At 44.2% G+C, this 20,736-nt stretch overlaps 1 protein-coding gene across 1 annotated transcript in view; it reads right to left on the reverse strand.

Moving 5' to 3' along the window:
• The window catches only part of C8H16orf71 (chromosome 8 C16orf71 homolog), a 185,227-nt gene that overhangs the window by 102,124 nt on the left and 62,367 nt on the right, over positions 1 to 20,736 (reverse strand). Inside the window, exons 6-9 of the mRNA XM_030211925.1 lie at positions 13,722 to 13,881; positions 12,237 to 12,389; positions 8,486 to 8,851; positions 6,717 to 6,876 (exon numbers count right to left, since the gene is read on the reverse strand). Of these exons, the coding sequence (XP_030067785.1) occupies positions 6,717 to 6,876; positions 8,486 to 8,851; positions 12,237 to 12,389; positions 13,722 to 13,881 (839 nt within the window). The remainder of the gene's footprint in view (positions 1 to 6,716; positions 6,877 to 8,485; positions 8,852 to 12,236; positions 12,390 to 13,721; positions 13,882 to 20,736) is intronic.

Here is a 20,736-nt window from a genome sequence, read left to right on the forward strand (position 1 = left end):
CACCCACTTTTATGAAATACCTGTGTACGTGGCAAGCATTGTCGTTTACTCCAGAACTAGAGCTTATGTAAAAGTCTGCGGAAATATTTTTCAAGTATACACATAGATAAAAGTTATTTCGCTGGGCCTCTTAACTGGCTCCTCTTGTATATGTATTTTTATGTAATCAAGCACCATGTGTAAGTGGAGGCAAATACATGTGTGTGTTGCGAGATTAGTAGCCAGCACTTGTACACATGGAAGGATGCTAAGGAAGCTTTTTGGTTCCTAACAAGTAGGTACCTGACACTTATGCCTAACCTAACAGCAAGTGTAAACGCTGATGAGGCAATATATATATTTTCTTGGACCACCCACAATACTCCCCCTTTCAATTTGTGCATCCCATTGCTATCTAGATGTACATAGCCACATTCTTAAATCAGCATTTATACACGTATGAAAGCTACATGTGTAACTGCCATTATTTACATGCAGAATTGTCATCCAAGGCTTCTAAAAATACCTCCATTGCTAACCTGGGCCAGATATAAACTAATGACTATTAGTCAAAAGTTTTGCACCTTCCATGACAGTCCTCTTTTTCTTACCCAATAGAATGACACTCACTGAAGCCATGAGGCTAAGTACTGCAATTATGGCTCCACGCTTTGATAATTTATTTGTTGCATTTGTACCCCACATTTTCCCACCTATTTGCAGGCTCAAAGTGGCTTACATAGTACCGTGAGGCGTTACCACCTCCAGTGATGAAACAAATACAGAGTAATGTTAAAGAGATATATGCGTTATAGGTCACGTGCTGCCATGATACGGGGTGGAAGCTGAAAAGCAAAGCTCCGTACATACCTTTCAAACATCAGCGAATATCAGCGGAACGGCGCCTGAATTCTGACCCCGAACATCAGCCCATATAGGGGAGGATAAGCGCTACGAAATATCTTGCCCAACGATCGGCGAATGTGAGAATGGCGGCGAAAACGGTGCGAAAAGAGAGGGAGAAGACGCGCCAGCCGGAAAACAAAATGGCGGAGGCCAGGTCCTCGGGAGAAACAACGGTGAGCTCAGCATGGGTCGGAGAGATCACAGCTGAAGTAACGGCAGCAGTTGAGGCAGCGCTAGACAAAAAGCTACAGCAGCTGTATGACCGTGCGGAGGAGGCTCACGAAAGGATCGACAGTGTATGCCTTGAACTTGATGCGGGGCTCCAGCGCATTGCGGATGCAGAGGATAACGTGGGAGCGCTGAAAGAGAGCAATGAGAAACTGCAGAAACAAGTAGCTGAACTGGAAGTGAAGGTTGATGACTTAGAGAACCGGAGCAGACGGAACAATTTAAGACTAGTGGGATTACCGGAGACGCTGCTGGATAAAGATCTACCAAAGTTCCTGGAAGAATGGCTACCAAGAGAACTTCAACTGGGGGATCAGCTGCAACAGTTTTGTGTTGAAAGGGCACATAGAATTGGGCCACAGAAGCAGACTAGGAATCGACCTCGGGTGGTGATCTTTAAAAGTCTGAACTTCCGGCACAAACAATTAATACTTGCAGAGGTGAGGAAAAAACATCAACTGACATACCAGGGCCAAAATATACTATGTTTTCAGGATTACTCCCAGCATGTCCAGCAGCTCAGAAAGGCCTTTTCGCCGATCTGCACGGAGCTTTTCAGAAAAAACATCCGTTTTGCGCTCCTGTATCCCGCAAAATTGAGGATTACAGCAGAAGGAGAAACAAAGCACTTCGATAATGCTGCAGAGGCCCAAAATTATGTAAGCTCTCTGAACCGGGAGGGAACCTGAAGAGCTACACAACAGTGCCTGAGATTATGGTAAATTGACTGAAAAATATGCTGTGGATGGACAAAGTTATGTTCAGGATCACGGGTTGACATGGGAATATTGGGAGGGAATGAGAGGAGGTAGCAACAGATGGAATTTAGGCCGCGTTGGGGGACATGTGATATAAGTTAAAATAGTTAACAGAGAATGCAATATAGGGGGGTTGAGGATTTAGGTTATTATTGACATAGATTATGGCACAGCATAAAGATGATTGTGTGTTAAAGGAGGAAAGGTTGGGGCAGTGGGAGTGACTGGTCCGAGAAAGGAAAGGGGGGAGCTCGGAGTGATTAAGGGAAGGTGGGATGGGGATGAGGGGTAGGGAGGGGAGGGGGGGGATTGGGGAGAGTGTGGGGAATTTACAGATTACATGGAGACAGAATGACGAAGAATGGCAGGGGAGATTGAATGGCAGAATGACAGAGACATGGCACAAGGAGCGAGAGGGGTTGGATGATGATGCGGGTGTGCTGGAGCTGGGACAGCACATCCGGTTGAATTGGATATATATACTACTACAGAGTATCGTAACAGAAGGAATTGAGTAATGAATCTAAAAATTTATTCATGGAATGTGGGTGGAATTTCATCCCCTATAAAGAGAAAGAAAATATTACATAGCTTAAAACAGAAAAGAGCCGCGATAGCCCTGTTGCAAGAGACACACTTATCCTCCCAGGAACATCAGAAGCTAAATACTTGGTGGGTGGGCAATATTATAGAAGCTCCAGCAGTGGGGAAAAAGGCGGGAGTGGCAATCCTGTTCCATAAGGATCTCAAAGTGGAGAAACAGCGGATTTATACAGACCCAGAGGGGCGTTTTATTTTAGCACAGCTTAAGATCAATGGAAATCCTTACCTCCTGGGGAATGTTTATGCACCCAATAACTATAGTAAGGGATTCTACCGCCAGCTTACTCAGCAGATAAACTCACTAAGATATGGGGAACTGATTATGGGAGGAGACTTTAACATAGTGGCAGATCCCACACTAGATAGATCACATAATACACAAGGTCGAGGAAGGGACAATACAAAAGGCATACCAATGCTCTGTGAGACACTAGGATTGGTGGATGTTTGGAGGGTCTTGAACCCCGGAGCACGGGACTATACACACTACTCACGAGCCCATCATACACAGAGCCGCATTGATTACATACTAGCAGAGGAGGGATGTATGGGGAGGATTCGAGATACAGACATAGACCCAACTATTATATCAGATCATGCACCAATATTCATAATAATGCAAGAACGGGGGACGGGATTGGGTCAGAGACGATGGAGATTCCCCCAGGAACTCTACTTTGATAAAGATTTCTTGCAATTTATAAGGGAAAAATGGATGGATTATAAAGCATATAATGCGGACCATAGGCGTAATATAGAACTGTACTGGGAGGCAGCGAAAGCGGTCATGAGAGGGGAGATAATTGCATATCACGCTTGGAAGAGGAAAAGTAGGGATAAAGAAATAATACAATTGGGGAAACAGCTCACACAACTGAGGAGAGCATATGGGCCTGCAGCGTCGAAACAGTGTAGAGAGCGCCTTCTGGCTACACAAGCTGCCCTAAATGAATTACTACAGCAAAGGGCGGTGAAATCGACAGAATATTTTAAATATAAACTTTATAAATATGGGGACAAACAGGGCAGAATGCTGGCTAGGCTAGCGAGACAAAAGACAGGTATACAAAAAATACTGACGCTGCAAGATGCTGCGGGGAGGTTGACCCACAGGGAAGAAGAGATCCAACAGATATTTCATGATTACTATAGGACCTTATATGAGGAAGATAATCAAGAGGACTTAGATCCACAGTTGTATCTAGATGGGGTAGAGTTGCCAAAGATTACAGAGAGTCAACGGGGACGATTAAACAAGCCTATAGATATAGAGGAAGTCATTAGAGAAATTAAGAGAAGTGCACTGAATAAGGCACCAGGACCGGATGGGTATCGGGCCGAATTTTACAAGCTGTTAGTCACAGATATAGCACAGCCACTGACAGAACTGTTTAATGCGGCAGTGGGAAAGGGAGAACTTCCTGCAACGCTAAAAGTAGCAGATATAACAGTCTTTTTAAAACCAAATAAAGATCAGAATAAACCTGAATCATATCGTCCTATATCCTTAATAAATTATGAAGCAAAGATATTTGCGGGTATCTTAGCCCACCGCCTAGCAGGGGTGTTAACAGAGATAATTGCTGACCCACAGGTGGGATTTATTCAGGGGAGACAGCCGGTTAAAAATATTAGGAAAATATTGGCATCGATGCAATATATGCAGTATACGCAGCAGGACTCCCTACTTATAAGTTTCGACGCTGAAAAAGCGTTTGATAGGGTGAAGTGGGACTTCTTATTTCAGACATTGCAGGCCTATGGGATGGAGGGGTTTTTTGAACAAGCTATTCGTACCTTATATAATGGACCAGAGGCACGGATTTGGGTTAATAACAACTACACGCAAGCAATTCCGATATGCAGGGGCACCCGTCAGGGATGCCCTTTATCCCCGTTGCTGTTTGCATTAACGTTAGATCCATTAATACGGGAGATTTTAAGGAACCCCGAAATAGAGGGGATAAGGATAGGGACGAGGGAATTTAAGGTGTCAGCATTTGCTGACGATCTACTAGTATATCTGTCTAACCCAATGCGATCTTTGTCAGTGTTAATGGAGTGCATTACTGAATATGGTTCATTCTCTGGCTTTAAATTAAATACCCATAAATCGGAAGGCCTAGCAATCAACAAACGACTAAGAGATAATTGGAGAGGAGATTTCCCTCTAAAATGGGCAGATAAAGAAATATTATATTTAGGGGTATGGTTAACAGCAGATGTCAGAAATCTATATAATAAAAACGTCACAACTCTAATACAAGACACAGGACAAACTCTTAGACAATGGCAAAACCTACCACTCTCGTTGAGTGGACGGATAGCATTATATGGCATGATAGTATTCCCTAAGTGGCTATATGTGATGCGACAATTGCCAATATGTCTCACTCAGAAGGATTTGGGTAAGCTCCGATCCTTGCTGACCAGGTATTGCTGGGGAGGTAAAAAGCCCAAGATTAAACTGGAGCGACTCTACGGAGGGGGGAAAAAGGGAGGACTTGGACTACCCAATATGAGTTGGTACAATTGGGCATGTTTACTAAGACATCTGGCAGACTGGATACTAGGTACAGAGGAATATACACCTTGGGACTTGGAAAGGGAGTTATTTCATCCGCTGCACCCACACTATTTGATACACCTTACACAGACGAACACACCAAAGCAGTGGAAAAATCATATATTACTGCAACCAATGAGACGTGCTTGGCACTTTTTGATGAGGCATCTAGGGAACAATCCTGTGAATACAGACATGATGCCCTTAATAGGGAATCAGGAATTTGGCTTGGGATTAATACAGGGGAAAGTTAAAGAATGGGCAAAACATGGCATAGTATATGTTGCAGACATGTTGATGGACACAGGGGACATAAGAACTAGAGAGAATTTAGAGGACTTAGTAGGTAAAGAGCAGGTAGATTGGTTCACATATGGCCAGGCCCAGGCGTTTATGCGTCAGGCTATGGGGAGCAATTGTTCGAGGGGAGTATATCAGATGGTGGAGGAATTTTTTCAACCATCGGAGGTAGAGCAGGTCACCGTCTCGGGGATTCATAGAGCATTGGGGAATTTCCACATGCATCAGATGTATGAAGGCATAGAGAAGAAATGGGCTGAGGAACTGCAAATGCCGGTTCGGGAGGGAACGGTAGCACGCAGACTCAAGGAGATACACAATATGGTATATAGTGCACGACACAGAGAAATACAATTTAGAACTATCACTCGGGCATATTTTTCCCCAAAGCAGGCATATTATGCGGGGCGTCTAGACACCCCAGCGTGTATCAAGTGTTCAGATCAGGGAGGATCGCTACTTCATATGCTATACACATGCCCTCGAGTGGTGACCTTTTGGAACAGGATCCAGGGATACTGTGGGATGCTGCTTAACAAAGAGATTCGACTTAGACCGCAGGATGTAAGTTTGGGAGTGGAGAGAGGTAGGCTAATGTTGCGGCGGGTAGCATATATTTTGATAGTTAAAGCTCTGATTGTGGGAAAACAGTGTATTTTACAGCATTGGACAAAGGAGGATGCTCCAACGTATTGGGAATGGAGGAATGCATTCCATAGCTTGTTGGTGTTGGAAGCCAGAGGAGCTAAGAAAACACCTAAACGTAAAAAAGAGTTTTTGGAGGTGTGGGAACCATATCTCCAGTCACTGTCAGGAAGAGCTCGCAGCTTAATTCTGAACTCCATGTCATTATAAGGGGATGGGGAGGGAGGGGGGCTTCTAGGGGGGGAACAAGGTGAGGGGGAGGGATGTTGAAGGAATTTGTTCTAATTATAATACATAAGAGACTGCTATGTAAATGGAAGTATACTATCTAACTAGGAATACATGGAAATAATTGAAATCGGTGCTATTGCTTCATGTAACAAAACAGAGTGTACTTAAAAATGGTAGGACCATTGAACAATAGATGTTTAGGTTGTACTAATGTATACCGGTTAATGTGTTCAATAAAAATTATTTATGTAAAAAAGAGAGGATAGGGGTGGGTGGATAAAAGTGTTAAAAGTTTGATGACTGCATTAATATTATGTCTTTATTGTGTACATTTTGATATTTGAAATTCGGTATCTTTATAGTGTTGGATGTGTTTATTTTGCAATGTCATCAATAAAAAATGTTGAAACATGAAAGAGATATATGCGTTACAGACACATTAGAGAATGAGATATATGCATTACAGACACATTCAAGTATTGATGCTCTCTTTTACTAACCATGTGGAAGAGCACTGGAGTCTTTTCTGCCATGGGCTGTTTCCCAGATACAGAGTGTCGCGGTTTCAGCCCCTCCAGCTGTGCCTGAAGCCTCTGACGTCTTTGTTTGTCTTTCATCCAATTCTCCTTCTGTATCAACGCTTCTGGTTTTTCTTCAGTCCTATAAAACACAGACATTAAAATTGAGAACAGTGAATGCAAGAATATAAGTCTCCAAGGATCACAACTAATCCTGATGCTAGATCACAGCTTTTTTTCATAGTCCTCACTGCAGGGGTTAAAAAAGAAAACAGCATCAGTAGGCACAATGGCACCATACTGCAGAACTGTAATGAAACTTGAGGACAGAGTCTTCTTTATATCATAATTATATTTTTTGGCATTTTACTATTCAGGACAGGTCTATGATCAGTATTTTTGTGTCCTGATTTTGGGGATTGTAGATGTTTTTGTTTTACAAAGGCAATATACGTACCTAAGTTCCTTTATAAAATACATTACTACAATCAGTTTGGTGGGCTATCTTTATGTATTTTATATATTAATAAGAACTCCAGTATAGGTAAATTCATAAAACAATTAATACTATCCCAATTCCATGTGAGCTCTACAAAACAGACTTTCAAGAATGTATAATAAAAACAGAGGAAGGATAGATCAAGCTCAAATAAAAATATACGGGTCAGTATTGAGGCAATGGTAGTCAATATTTTTATGAACACTGACTGCCACCAGCTAATTTAAACCTAGCTATTTGCTGCCAGGTCATACCCGGGTACCAGCACTCAACATTCAGGTCAGCAGCAGTACCCAGAGGTTATGCAGGTATGGCCGATATTCAGTTCTATATCCACATAGCTAACCAGGTAAATAGGACTACTTATATACAATCCTAACTCTGCAGGCATCAGCACTGAAAATCACCAGTGCATGCATAACTCCAGCTTCACTCGGACTCCGCCCCAGACCATCCCAGCACTGCCTGGAAAGTGCAGAAGTGGTCAGAGGAGATATTCAATTGTGCTGCTTAGTTAAGTGCCACTGAATATCCTCTCATGACCCACTCAGCACCAGCCTCTCCTACACAATGAAATTGCTTTGAATATTGGGCCCATAGTAATTTTACTGCTAGCCCAAATTCCAGAGTATCTGGAGGCAATGAAATCTTTCAACATCACGTCATCAAAAATATCAATTAGGAACAATCTTTTATGAAATACTGAAAACTTCTTAGTGACTTATGTCGACTGAGATGCATATTTTCAAAGCACATAGCCTTCCAAAGTGCCATAGGTTTCTATGGAACTTTGGAAGGCTAAGTGCTTTGAAAATGCCACCATTTCACGGAAATTCCTTCTGGTGCATATTTTTTCTGGGAAATAGTACCTGCAATAAAAACAGGTGTAAATGTCTGTGAGTACTATTTCCTGGGCAGTTTTCAAAAGGGAAGTATAGATATACTTTGCCTCTGGTTTGAAAACCACCCTCCAAGTCAAAAATAATATTGAACTTCATAATATTAAAAAAAAATCTTTTTTTTCTGGTCTTGACTGCATCAAATATGGACACTGTGCTACATGTGCCAGTCCATTTTCTTTGGTGGATGTGGGAAATTTTTTTCAGGGACAGAAATTTGGCACAGCAATTGAAAATTAATTTCATAAGATGGCTACTGCAAACAGAGTTTAAAATATTAAATTTGAGGAGTAAGGAGCGAGCAGTGTATCACATGCATTGTAATTTTGATGACTGCACAGAAATTCAAGTACCTTAAGGATTGTAGCACTTTACTAAGAGAGAGGTAGGCAGACTCTATTTCCTGCATGGAATCTGGAAAGCCAAGTTTTTTTTCTGGCTGTTTGGGCAGGTAAGATTCTGTGCTTTCAAGGCCTGTTGCTAGTAGAACGGTCTCAGAGTTCCATGGTTCTTTCAGTGCAATCTTGTTGACCTCTGCTCTTGCTTTCAGATGGCGCTTTCTTCGGATCTTCAGCACACTGCTTGCTTTCAGATGTTCTGAATTCTGGCTCATTTCTTCTTCAGCAACTTCTTCTGCTACTGAAGGAATACTAGCTGCTGAGGTTTCTTGCCGGGCTTTGCGGAGCTGCTGCAACAGCAGACTTTTCCCAGTGACATCCCTACCAATGATGGAGAAAATAATATCAAGAAGAGATTACCACCTGCACTGTCAATGCTAACATTAAGGTGCCATCTAGTTGGTCTGTCATTTTCCCTCTTATTTACCCCCTTATGCCCAAGAGATAAGCACAGGGGAACCACTTTGCATGACAAAAGCTGACAGAATGTAGAAAAAAAGTGAGGATGAACCAAGGAGGAATACCAAACAACTTTATTAAGGTATTCCTCCTTGGTTCATCCTCACTTTTTTTCTACATCTCACGGTGCGTGAGGTCTTTTACCTCCTTTTTTTTTGCTGATTTTTGATAAAAGCTGACAGAAAACATGCAAGCAAGGTAAAAGGGAAATGGGAAACCTGATCTCCATCTAGAGCCATGTTTCCTATAAAGTTCTCCACCAGTCTGTTATTCAAGATACCTGCACTGACTGTGGGATATTTATCATTCTATTTCTGTTTTGTTAAACATTCTAACCTGCACATGTAGAGAGTGTACACAGACACAGAAGGCACATAGGTGAATATGGAGAAATTAGGTCTTACCTGATAATTCTCTTTCCCTTAATCCTTCCCACTATTCCAGAACCAGTTAGATAGTTGTGTCCATCAACCAGCAGGTAGTAACAGAGAACTGAAAACTGAACTGAAACGTATCTCTCTGAGCATCCAGTCCAGTTTCTCAAAATTTACATAGACAAGCAGTAAGGAGAAGCAACAACCTTAAACAGCTTGCTAACCTAATACTAACCAGATAAGCAAATATGTGGACCATGTGGACCTAGCTCATCTCTGGACAGAGAACAAGAGATATGCAAGAAAGACCATGCAAGGTCACAGTCACTATTTACTTTGCACCGACTAAACATCTCAGAAACCATGGGCAGGCCTCTGGAATAGCCGCCGCCCTGAGAACCGAAGCCCCAAAACTGGCTTCCGAGCACATCGCAAAATCCACCTTGTTGTGCTCAGCAAAGGTATGCAGTGTCGTCAACTTGCCGCTTTGCAAATATCCACTAGAGAAAGAAAAGTAGTGTCCACCCAGAATGTCGCCGTATGCCTCAAAGAACTAGCCCACAATGCCTGAGGAGCCTGTTTCCCCGCAAGCAAATAAGCTGATTCAATAGTCTCCTTCAGCTTGGAAACCATGAGGCCAAGACTCTGTTTATCAAAGCACAAACCATCTGTCCGATTTGCAAATCTCACTTGTGACTTCCAGATATCCAATGAGAACTCTACACACATCGAAATGCTTCAAGAAAGAATACTGAGCCTCTTTGTACTCTCTTTGAAAGGCCAGAAGCTCTATAGATAGGTTGAGATGAAATGCTGATACCATTTTTGGAAGAAAGAAAGGAACCATGCGCAGGGAGACCCCCGCCTCCAAAGAAGAAAAGAAAGAGATCCCAACAAGAGAGACCAAGATCCAAAACGCTATGTGCTGACGCAACAGCCACCAAGAACGCTGTCTGTAGCATAAGATCTTTCAAGAAAGTCTTCTGCAGTGGTTCAAAATGAGGCTTCTGAAGAGCCCAAAGGATTAAATTAACGTTCCACTCTGGACACAGCATACAAAAGGGAGGCCGCAAGCGGCCTGCTTCCCGCAAGAATTGAACACTATCCGGGTGAACCACAAGAGATGTCTTCTGTACTCAGCCCCTGAACTGCAAGAGATGTTTTCTATACTCGGCCTCTGAAACAGGGCAAAGCCACAACCTGAAATTTTAGAGAACCCAACACCAACCCTTTCAGAAGACCTGCCTGGAGAAACACTAGGATGTGTGCAATCTGAGCAGAATGAAGAAAAACACTAAACTTCAAGACACCATGGTCCTCCCAAGCTCCACAAACCCAGTACCCCCTTCCGATCCACTTCCCACTGATGCCCCTTTACCTCGACTCAGTTAAAAAGTGAGGTGAAGGAATCTATTAGAGCTTAAAGAAAATCCTCCAGAAAATGGAAGAAGGAACCGACTGAAAATAATAAGAAACAGCATAAGGAATGGCAAGTCAAATGCAAAGCACTGATACGGAATGCAAATAGAGACTTTGAAAAAAGATTGATTTGGAGGCAAAAACATATAGTAAAAATATTTTTAGGTATACTAAAATCAAGAAGCCACCAAAAGAATTGGTTGGACAGCTAGATGACTAAGCTAGATGATCGAGGGGTAAAAGGGGCAATCAGGGAAGACAAAGCCATAGTGGAGAAATTAAATGAATTCTTTGCTTCGGTTTTCACAGAGGAAGATTTGGGAGAGATACCAGTGCCAGAAATGGTATTCAAAGCTGACGAGTAAGAGAAACTGGATGAAATCTCTATAAAACTGGAGGATGTAATGGCACAGTTGACAAATTGAAAAATAGCAAATCTCCTGGACCGGATGGTATTCATCATAGAGTACTGATAAAATTGAAAAACGAACTTGCGGAACTATTGTTAGTAATATGTAATTTATCTTTAAAATCAAGGACAGTACCGGAAGATTGGAGGGTGGCCAATGTAACGCCGATTTTTTTAAAAGGTTCCAGAGGAGATCCAGGAAATTATAGACTGGTGAACCTGACATTGGTGCCAAGCAAAATGGTAGAGACTATTATAAAGAACAATATTACAGAGCAGTGGCAGTGGGTGGAGTTTCTGAGAGATGAAGGGACAGTGTTTCCTTGGAAAAGTGTGGGGGGTTGGACGGGGGGTTTGGGGGATTGTAGCCAACAGCTTGGGGGACCCTGAATTTGTAAGGGTGACTGAGTTAGACAGTCAGGGTTATAGCTTAGGGAACGGCGCTTATGGTGTTGGGGCTTGGCATCAAGGTGGGGGGGGGCTAACAGAAGGTTGTTCAGGAGGCAGGTGAAGGTGTGAAGGGGTTTGGAGCACCACCATGTTACATGTAGCAGCCGTGCTACTGCACCAACTGCCTCTTCTTGCAATGGTAGTATGTTCGGTTGTGCTTTTAGTCAGAACAACTAGCGAATGGAATCAGCCATGCCTCCACCTGCCCCTGTCACACCCAGGCTGCTTAGCTGAAGGGCCCTTAAGTGACTTGCTTGAAGTAACACAGAAAGTAGTCTAATCTCAGTTTCCAGGTCTTCTCCTGAATCATAATCCAGTGCTCGAAAGCCTTGGCCATGCCCCTTTCCGAAGATCACTCTTCCCTCTATACCCCTTCACACATAAAGATACTAAGGGAAAAGTACAGCAAAAAAAAAAAAAACTTCATAAAGAAGTGCAGAATAGTGAGGGAGCAAATCACTTTAAGGAGGACCAACTTGTTTATAATAAAATGATATAAAACTGCATAAGGAAAACAAGAGATACGATTATACAAATTAAATGTCAAAATGAGAAACATGTCATTTTAGATACTCAGATCTTCTCATAGACCTACCTGTGATCCACTCTCCGACAGTCTGCATCTTGTCCTTGGTCATCTTCACAAAGTGACCCTGATTCCAGAGGCTTCACATTCCTTAGATCAATATAGATTGTTGGAGGCTCTTTAGAGTATCCCCATTCCTCTCCATTAATTGTATTGCATTTCCTATCATATGACAATGACACAAAGCAAATATTACTGTCAAGATAAAGCAAAATGCCCCCGACAACATTTTTTAAACATTTTTCCAATACAATGGATGGTGAAATTAGATCTTACCTGCTAATTTTCTTTCCTTGAATCTCCAATAGGAGAGCATATACCCACTAATTGGGAATGGTCTGGAGAGATAATAAGGAATCTTGGGAACGTAGGATATGATGGCAGATAAAGATTGTAAGGCCCATCTAGTCTATCCGTTGTTCTTCCCTGCTGAAGTACCATTAACCCTACCACACTTCTGAATTTACTTCCACTTCCTTTGCAAGAATGAACCTTTGTGCTTATTCTGGGTTTCCTGACACCAATTTTGTTCCCACCACGCCCTACCAGAGAGGCCATTCCATGTATCCACTACCTCTTCTATGAAGAAATATGTCTGTCTTTCTCCTGCTCCTCCAGAAAGCACTGTTACTAATTTGCATTGTGCAGTATTCCAAAACAACTGCAGAATGTATACTTAGAAAACAGGATCAATGGTGAGAAGATAAAACAGTGGGGCAGATCACAGTGCATAATGAAGTTTTCACCTTGCACTGTATTCACTCCTTCTGTCCCCCTCCTTCCCCTTCCCTCATCCGCATCCTTCTGCTTGCTCTGGTTATTTCATGTCTCAAGTACTACATATCCCTCTATGCAGGTCTCCCCTTACATTCCTTGAAAAGACTTCAGCTTATTCAATCTTCTGCTGTTAAACTTCTTCACTTTGTACATCATTTCGAACACATCATCCCCCTCCTTCACTCTGAACATTAACTCCCTGTTTCTGCCCATATCAAGTTCAAGCTTCTTCTGCTCATCGCCGCCATCCTACAGCTCCAACTTATATTACCAAACTACTGATCCCTTATAACCCACCATATACTCTTCACTCTTCCACTGGTAACCTGCTCTCTCCTCTCCTACACCTCCCTCCGACTCAGTATCTCACAGGAAAATGCCTTCAGTTACTTTGGTCCCAGTTTATGGAATTCTTCCTCCACACCTCAGGTCCCAAACTTCACTTACTACCTTTAAAACACTACTCAAAACTCATCTCTTTATTGAATGCTTGGGATCATCTCCAACCTGACCGTTCCACTGTCCTTAAGTAGCATTCGGACCTGTTTTTCTTTCCCCTCTACCCTCTTCTCTTCCTTCAGCTTTTGATTTTATTGTGTAAACTGCATAGTATCCTCATTGGCTGTCAATCGATATATTAAGAATGATGAATAAGATTATGCCAGACAGTATTTTATATACAGCAATCATCTTTTTCCATATGAAAGTGAAACCAACCTGTTGTTGAATGGTTTCTTTCTGAGGCCAGAAAGCCCAGCAGATGAGTTCTCAGAGTTTGCAGTTTTATTACAGCATGAAGACATTTCTTGTGACTGCTTTGCACACAAAAATTCCAGTTGTTCCATAAGCTTATCCTGAGTTTTAGCAACCAGATGTTCTGTGAATCAACAGCACAAAAAAGGTTCATTTTAAGGAGCTCACTGCAGTTGGTACATGACAATAAGACACCAAGGGGCCTTTTTACTAAGCTGCGGTAAAAGGGGGCCTGCACTAGTGTCAGCACGTGGTTTCGATGCGGGCTGAGGCCCCCTTTTTTTTGTTCAAATGGCCGTGCGGTAAGTGAACCACTTACCGCACAGCCATTTCGGGGGGGAGGGAGCCCTTACCGCCACCCATTGAGATGGTGGTAGGGGCTCCTGCTTTAACCTGGCAGTAACCGCCAGATAAGCCCTGACGCTACAAAAATAGAAGATATTTTTGTAATGCCGGAAATGGTGTGCGCTGGAGGTAGGAACTAGCCCCAGGCCCCTGCGGTAACCTGGCAGTAGTTCCAGATTGGCGCATAGCAAGCCTGTTACCACACCACAACCCTTTAGTAAAAGGGCCTCTAAGAGCTGCACTGACTGTTTTCAGTTTTCCTGCCAGGGATGTCTGCTTACTAGTACAACCCACAGCAATTTAACTCATATTTTAATAAAACATTCTGAAGTCAAATGTTGTAGATCAAAAAACCTGCGTTTTTTTGTTGGCAACCTATTTTTAAAGAAGTTGTTGAAATGGCATGCCTCACCCCCAGAAGATTTTTATATCGTTACCTGCTCCTTTTCGTATGTAGTTTATGGGCATACTTCTTGCTATGATTTGGAACTTGTAGGTTTCTGCTTCTGCCCTATGCATCCATGGTATCCCTATGTTTCTTATTTACAGTTCTACATCACATCTACTATAATAAAACTCACCCTCAACGTTCTGAAGACAACGTTCTGAAGTCACCCAGTCACTCCCTGAAGGGTTCTTCAGTTCATGGTGGTGAAGCCACAACACTGACCATGTCTCTCTGCCCCACCCTCGCATGACGGACCAATCAGAAAAAACACCCTCAACGTTCTGAAACACAAAGGATCATCACAACACCGTTCCCAGGCAATGCTAGGCAACGTAAGACGGACCAATCAGAGGAAACTACATGACAATAAGGGAGGAGCATTCCCCAGCAGAATGGCTCATTATCTGTGCAGCATGGAGAGCACAGAACCACCGCTGGAACGAGAGAAGAATATTCCTGCTGTGGGTATGTGCAAAAATAGACCGGGGGGAGGGGTGGGGGGGGGGGAGAAATTATTAAATGTCTAATGCCGGTACTGAAGAGTGCCAGAGGGCCTATAGCACAGACTATATTTAGGATCGCTTGACGTGGAGTCGGAGGAGCCGGAAAACAACGTGCCCCTCACCATCTGGGACATGGGCGAACAGGACAAGCTGCGGCCCAGCTGGAAGGATTACCCGCGACCCAGCCAGCAGCAAACAGCGACCAAGGAAGGGGGAGGAGTAGGGAAACACGCGGAGCGTGTTTCCCTACTCCTTCCCTGCCTAGGAATCACTGGAGACTGGCTGCCAAACTAACGAAACAACCGCACACCGACGCACCACCTCCATCATTCGAAAGGCATCCACTCTTTCTTCAACAGAAATGCAAACTAATAATACAAAACAAACAAAGAATACATGGTTTCTCACGCAGCTAAAGGTAACTCCCCACCCCCTTCCTCTTCCCCTTTTGCCGAAGCATCCAAGGACGTGCCCAACCATCCCCAGCCTCAGGCAAGCTGTCTCCCACCTCGGGGATTCCCCGAGCACCCGGAAAAAGACAGCGCTGATTCCCGCAGCGCATAAATGTTCCAGCATTCCCCTGCAGCCGGCCTGAAATGGACCGAACATATCGGATCACCCCCCGACGGCCCGAGACCGTGCTCTTCTCCCTTCCACCAACTTAAAACAACCATCCCCGTCCTCAGGCAAGGCGTCACCCACCTCCAGGATGCCCAGAACCCCAGCCCAATGGGAAAAGATGGCACTGCTTCCAACAGCACATTTCTCTTCCAGCGTTCCCCTACAGCAGCCCTGAAACGGCCAAAAAATACCAACAGACCAAGAACGTGCTCCTCTACCTTCCGCCCATCTAAAACAACACTGCTGCCTCAGCACAACACAAAAAAAAAACCTGGAAAAAAATCCACCACTCAGCAAAGGCTGTCCCCCCTACAACCACATTTACATTTCACCAACAGAAAGACCCCCTCCACAAACCTCCTTGACAGACAAAACCACACACACACAATACAACAGAAACACACCCTCAAAGCCACACACCAATCCATCCCACTTTGCCAGCACAGCACATCCCCCAACCCCCACCCAAAAAACAAAACAAAAAAAAAGATACACATCAACAACCTAAACACACACCCCACACTCACACTCTCACACACACACACAAAATAACTCTGTGACACATACACACACACAAAAAAAGCCACATGCTAGCGCCGGTTTCATTGGTTTCGGAAACGGGCCTTTTTTACTAGTTTATTAATAAATATGACCTCCAATTCACTATTTGGTCACGCTTCTTGTTTAAGGGATCAGCTTATTCTCTGCCCTTCATTTTTTTAGAAACTTAAGTTTTTTGAAGATGATTAACTCAATTTTTTCAGTTATTATAATTCCCTAATGAAATTCTCTCCTATCAATAATTTGTTTGGAATGGAATTGTCTGTCATTCTGCAAAATTCTGAAAACTTATCTTTTTGGTCGGATTTACATAAGTAATGCCACACTGGGAAAAGACCAATGGTCCATCGAGCCCAGCATCCTGTCCACGACAGAGGCCAATCCAGGCCAAGGGCACCTGGCAAGCTTCCCAAACGTACAAACATTCTATACATGTTATTCCTAGAATTATAGATTTTTCCCAAGTCCATTTAGTAGCGGTTTATGGACTTGTGCCATTTATAAAATAGCAGGTAGTGCTGGGATTCACGCCCAACTTTGGGCACAATGATTTACACCAACTGAAACCTGATGTAAATCCTCACTCGTAAATAATACGCAGATCCTCCAAATTCTATACTAGTGCATGCATCTCTAGTGAATGCCTCTGGCCAGCCCATGCGCCTCCCACAGCCACGCCCCTTTCAGTTGTTGCGCTAAAAGATTTATGTGTGCATCTTTATAGAATAGCAAGATGCACTTGACCCTACCTGTCCTTCCAACTATCGACCCATCTCCCTCCTCCCCTTCCTCTCCAAGATACTTGAACGTGCTGTTCACCACCGCTGTCTTGACTTTCTTTCATCTCAATCTGTTCTTGACCCACTCCAATCTGGCTTTCGCCCTCTTCATTCAATTGAAACTGCACTTACAAAAGTTTCCAATGACCTGTTACTGGCCAAATCCAAAGGTCTCTATTCTATCCTCATCCTTCTCGATCTATCCGCTGCTTTTGACACTGTTGATCACAGCTTACTCCTTGATACACACTCAAATTTGCACACGCAATTTTGAGCACCATACACAGAGTCTGGGGTTCAGTGTTTGTAGTCTCTATGTTCTCCTGGAAAGGGTAACCTTGTAAAAGGGCACACAGACACATACATTGCCACCTGTTTTAAAAAGGCAATCTATGGGCTTGTGTGTCTTTAATAAAACAGACTCCCAGAAAACAGCTGCACAAAGTTACATCTACTCCAAGTTACTTACTTATGCACTTTATAAGACAGAGATATAAGGGCTAATCCTACCTCTACTCCACTCATTCTCCAGCCCCAAGAACACCAACATATATATATCACATTAAAGAATAGGTGCTATGAGGGCACCTCTATTTTGGAGCCTATTCTATAAAGGATAGTAAGCACCTCCTTTCATTTAAAGAACACTAGGTAAGCAGGTATATATGCATGTATGTTCAGGTGCGAGCATATTCATCAGCCATTGAGATGGTATTTATTTAAAACATTTATAACCAGCTCAACCCACAATGTTCTAGGCGGATTACAATTATTACATTCATAATATTAAAATGACATAATCAAACAAAACAAACAAACATGACATATAGCTTCATTTTCACATTATTCACACTATCTCCATCACGTTTACACACTTACATAGTTCATCAGGTAGTTTAGACACTGTCTCATAGTCTCTTAATCATCACATACTTCATGAAATGTGCCATCCTGGAGATTGGGATGGAGATGTATGAGGAAACAGCGAAGGAGCAGGAGAGGGGCTATGAGGCTGTGGGAGTCCACTACTTGGGAGCTGAAGCAAGTTGCAGAGGCTGCAGCTAAAGAAAATTTTGAAATAGCTGTACCAAGAGTAGATCTGCATCTTGATTTGATTGTGGGGTATCTGTGCCTTTAAAGGAACCCACTCCCTTGTATGTGCCTGAGCAAGTGGCAGAGTAGAAATAAGCACTGGCAGTGAAGGAATTGGTTTATTTGATTTTTTTCTTCTTGTTTGCTGGCAGTGGTGCTGTGAAGGAAGTCTGAGCAGTAGAGGGAGAAGATGTAGATCGACTGTGCCACTGTAGACGCTGTGTCTGAAACACCAGAATTAGGCTGTGAAGGAGCGGGTGTACTCACATTGCCAGAAGTAAGCAGTCTCTGAAGTTTTAACATTCTTGTTGGTAGGTTTTAATTTGTCTGCCTGCATTTGCACCCTGGAGGGATAAAGCGAATGATACATACCTGTAGCAGGTGTTCTCTGAGGACAGCAGGCTGATTGTTCTCACGACTGGGTTGATGTCCACGGCAGCCCCCACCAACCGCAACAAAACTTCGCGGGTGGTCCCGCACGCAGGGCACGCCCACCGTGCATGCGCGGCCGTCTTCCCGCCCGTGCGCGACCGTTCCCGCTCAGTTGAATGACAAGCAAAGGAATGAGTAGAACGCAACTCCAAAGGGGAGGAGGGAGGGTAGGTGAGAACAATCAGCCTGCTGTCCTCGGAGAACACCTGCTTCAGGTATGTATCATTCGCTTTCTCCGAGGACAAGCAGGCTGCTTGTTCTCACGACTGGGGTATCCCTAGCTCTCAGGCTCACTCAAAACAAGAACCCAGGTCAATTGAACCTCGCAACGGTGAGGGCATAACAGAAATTGACCTACGAAGAACAATTAACTGAGAGTGCAGCCTGAACAGAACAAAATCGGGTCCTGGAGGGTGGAGTTGGATTCAAACTCCAAACAGATTCTGCAGCACCGACTGCCCGAACCGACTGTCGCGTCGGGTATCCTGCTGGAGGCAGTAATGTGATGTGAATGTGTGGACAGATGACCATGTCGCAGCCTTGCAAATCTCTTCAATAGTGGCTGACTTCAAGTGGGCCACTGACGCTGCCATGGCTCTAACACTATGAGCCGTGACATGACCCTCAAGAGTCAGCCCAGCCTGGGCGTAAGTGAAGGAAATGCAATCTGCTAGCCAATTGGAGATGGTGCGTTTCCCGACAGCGACCCCTTTCCTATTGGGGTCGAAAGAAATAAACAATTGGGCGGACTGCCTGTGGGGCTGTGTCCGCTCCAGATAGAAGGCCTACGCTCGCTTGCAGTCCAATGTGTGCAACTGACGTTCAGCAGGGCGGGTATGTGGTCTGGGGAAGAATGTTGGCAAGACAACTGACTGGTTAAGATGGAACTCCGACACCACCTTTGGCAGGAACTTAGGGTGAGTGCGGAGGACTACTCTGTTATGATGAAATTTGGTATAAGGAGCATGAGCTAAAAGGGCTTGAAGCTCACTGACTCTACGAGCTGAAGTAACTGCCACCAAGAAAATGACCTTCCAGGTCAAGTACTTCAGATGGCATGAATTCAGTGGCTCAAAAGGAGGTTTCATCAGCTGGGTGAGGACGACGTTGAGATCCCATGACACTGCAGGAGGCTTGATGAGGGGCCTTGACAAAAGCAAGCCTCTCATAAATCGGACGACTAAAGGCTCTCCAGAGATGGCTTTACCCTCTACACGATGATGGTAAGCACTAATCACACTAAGGTGATTCCTTACTGAGTTGGTCTTGAGACCAGACTCTGATAAGTGCAGAAGGTATTCAAGCAGGTTCTGTGCAGGACAAGAACGAGGTTCTGGGGCCTTGCTCTCACACCACACGACAAACCTCCTCCACTTGAAAAAGTAACTCTTTTTAGTGGAATCCTTTCTAGAGGCAAGCAAGACACGGGAGACACCCTCAGACAGACCCAACGAAGCAAAGTCTACGCCCTCAACATCCAGGCCATGAGAGCCAGAGACTGAATGTTGGGGTGCAGAAGCGCTCCGTTGTTCTGCGAAATGAGAGTCGGAAAACACTCCAATCTCCACGGTTCTTCGGAGGACAACTCCAGAAGTAGAAGGAACCAGATCTGACGAGGCCAAAAAGGCGCTATCAGAATCATAGTGCCATGGTCTTGCTTGAGCTTCAGCAAGGTCTTCCCCACCAAAGGTATGGGAGGATAAGCATACAGGAGGCCGTTCCCCCAATGGAGGAGAAAGGCATCCGACGCCAGTCTGCCGTGTGCCTGTAGTCTGGAACAGAACAGAGGCAGCTTGTGGTTGGACTGAGAGGCGAAAAGATCCACCGAGGGAGTGCCCCATTCTCGGAAGATCTTGCGCACCACTCTGGAATGGAGCGACCACTCGTGCGGTTGCATGACTCTGCTCAGTCTGTCGGCCAGACTGTTGTTTACGCCTGCCAGGTATGTGGCCTGGAGAAGCATGCCGAACTGGCAAGCCCAACGCCACATTCCGACGGCTTCCTGACACAGGGGCGAGATCCGGTGCCCCCCTGCTTGTTGATATAATACATTGCAACCTGATTGTCTGTCCGAATTTGGATGATTTGGTAGGACAGCCAATCTCTGAAGGCCTTCAGTGCGTTCCAGACCGCTCGGAGCTCCAGGAGGTTGATCTGAAGATCTTGTTCCTGGAGGGACCACAGGCCCTGGGTGTGGA

This window comes from Microcaecilia unicolor, chromosome 8 (genome assembly GCF_901765095.1).
Source record: "Microcaecilia unicolor chromosome 8, aMicUni1.1, whole genome shotgun sequence".
Classification (NCBI taxonomy): domain Eukaryota; kingdom Metazoa; phylum Chordata; class Amphibia; order Gymnophiona; family Siphonopidae; genus Microcaecilia; species Microcaecilia unicolor.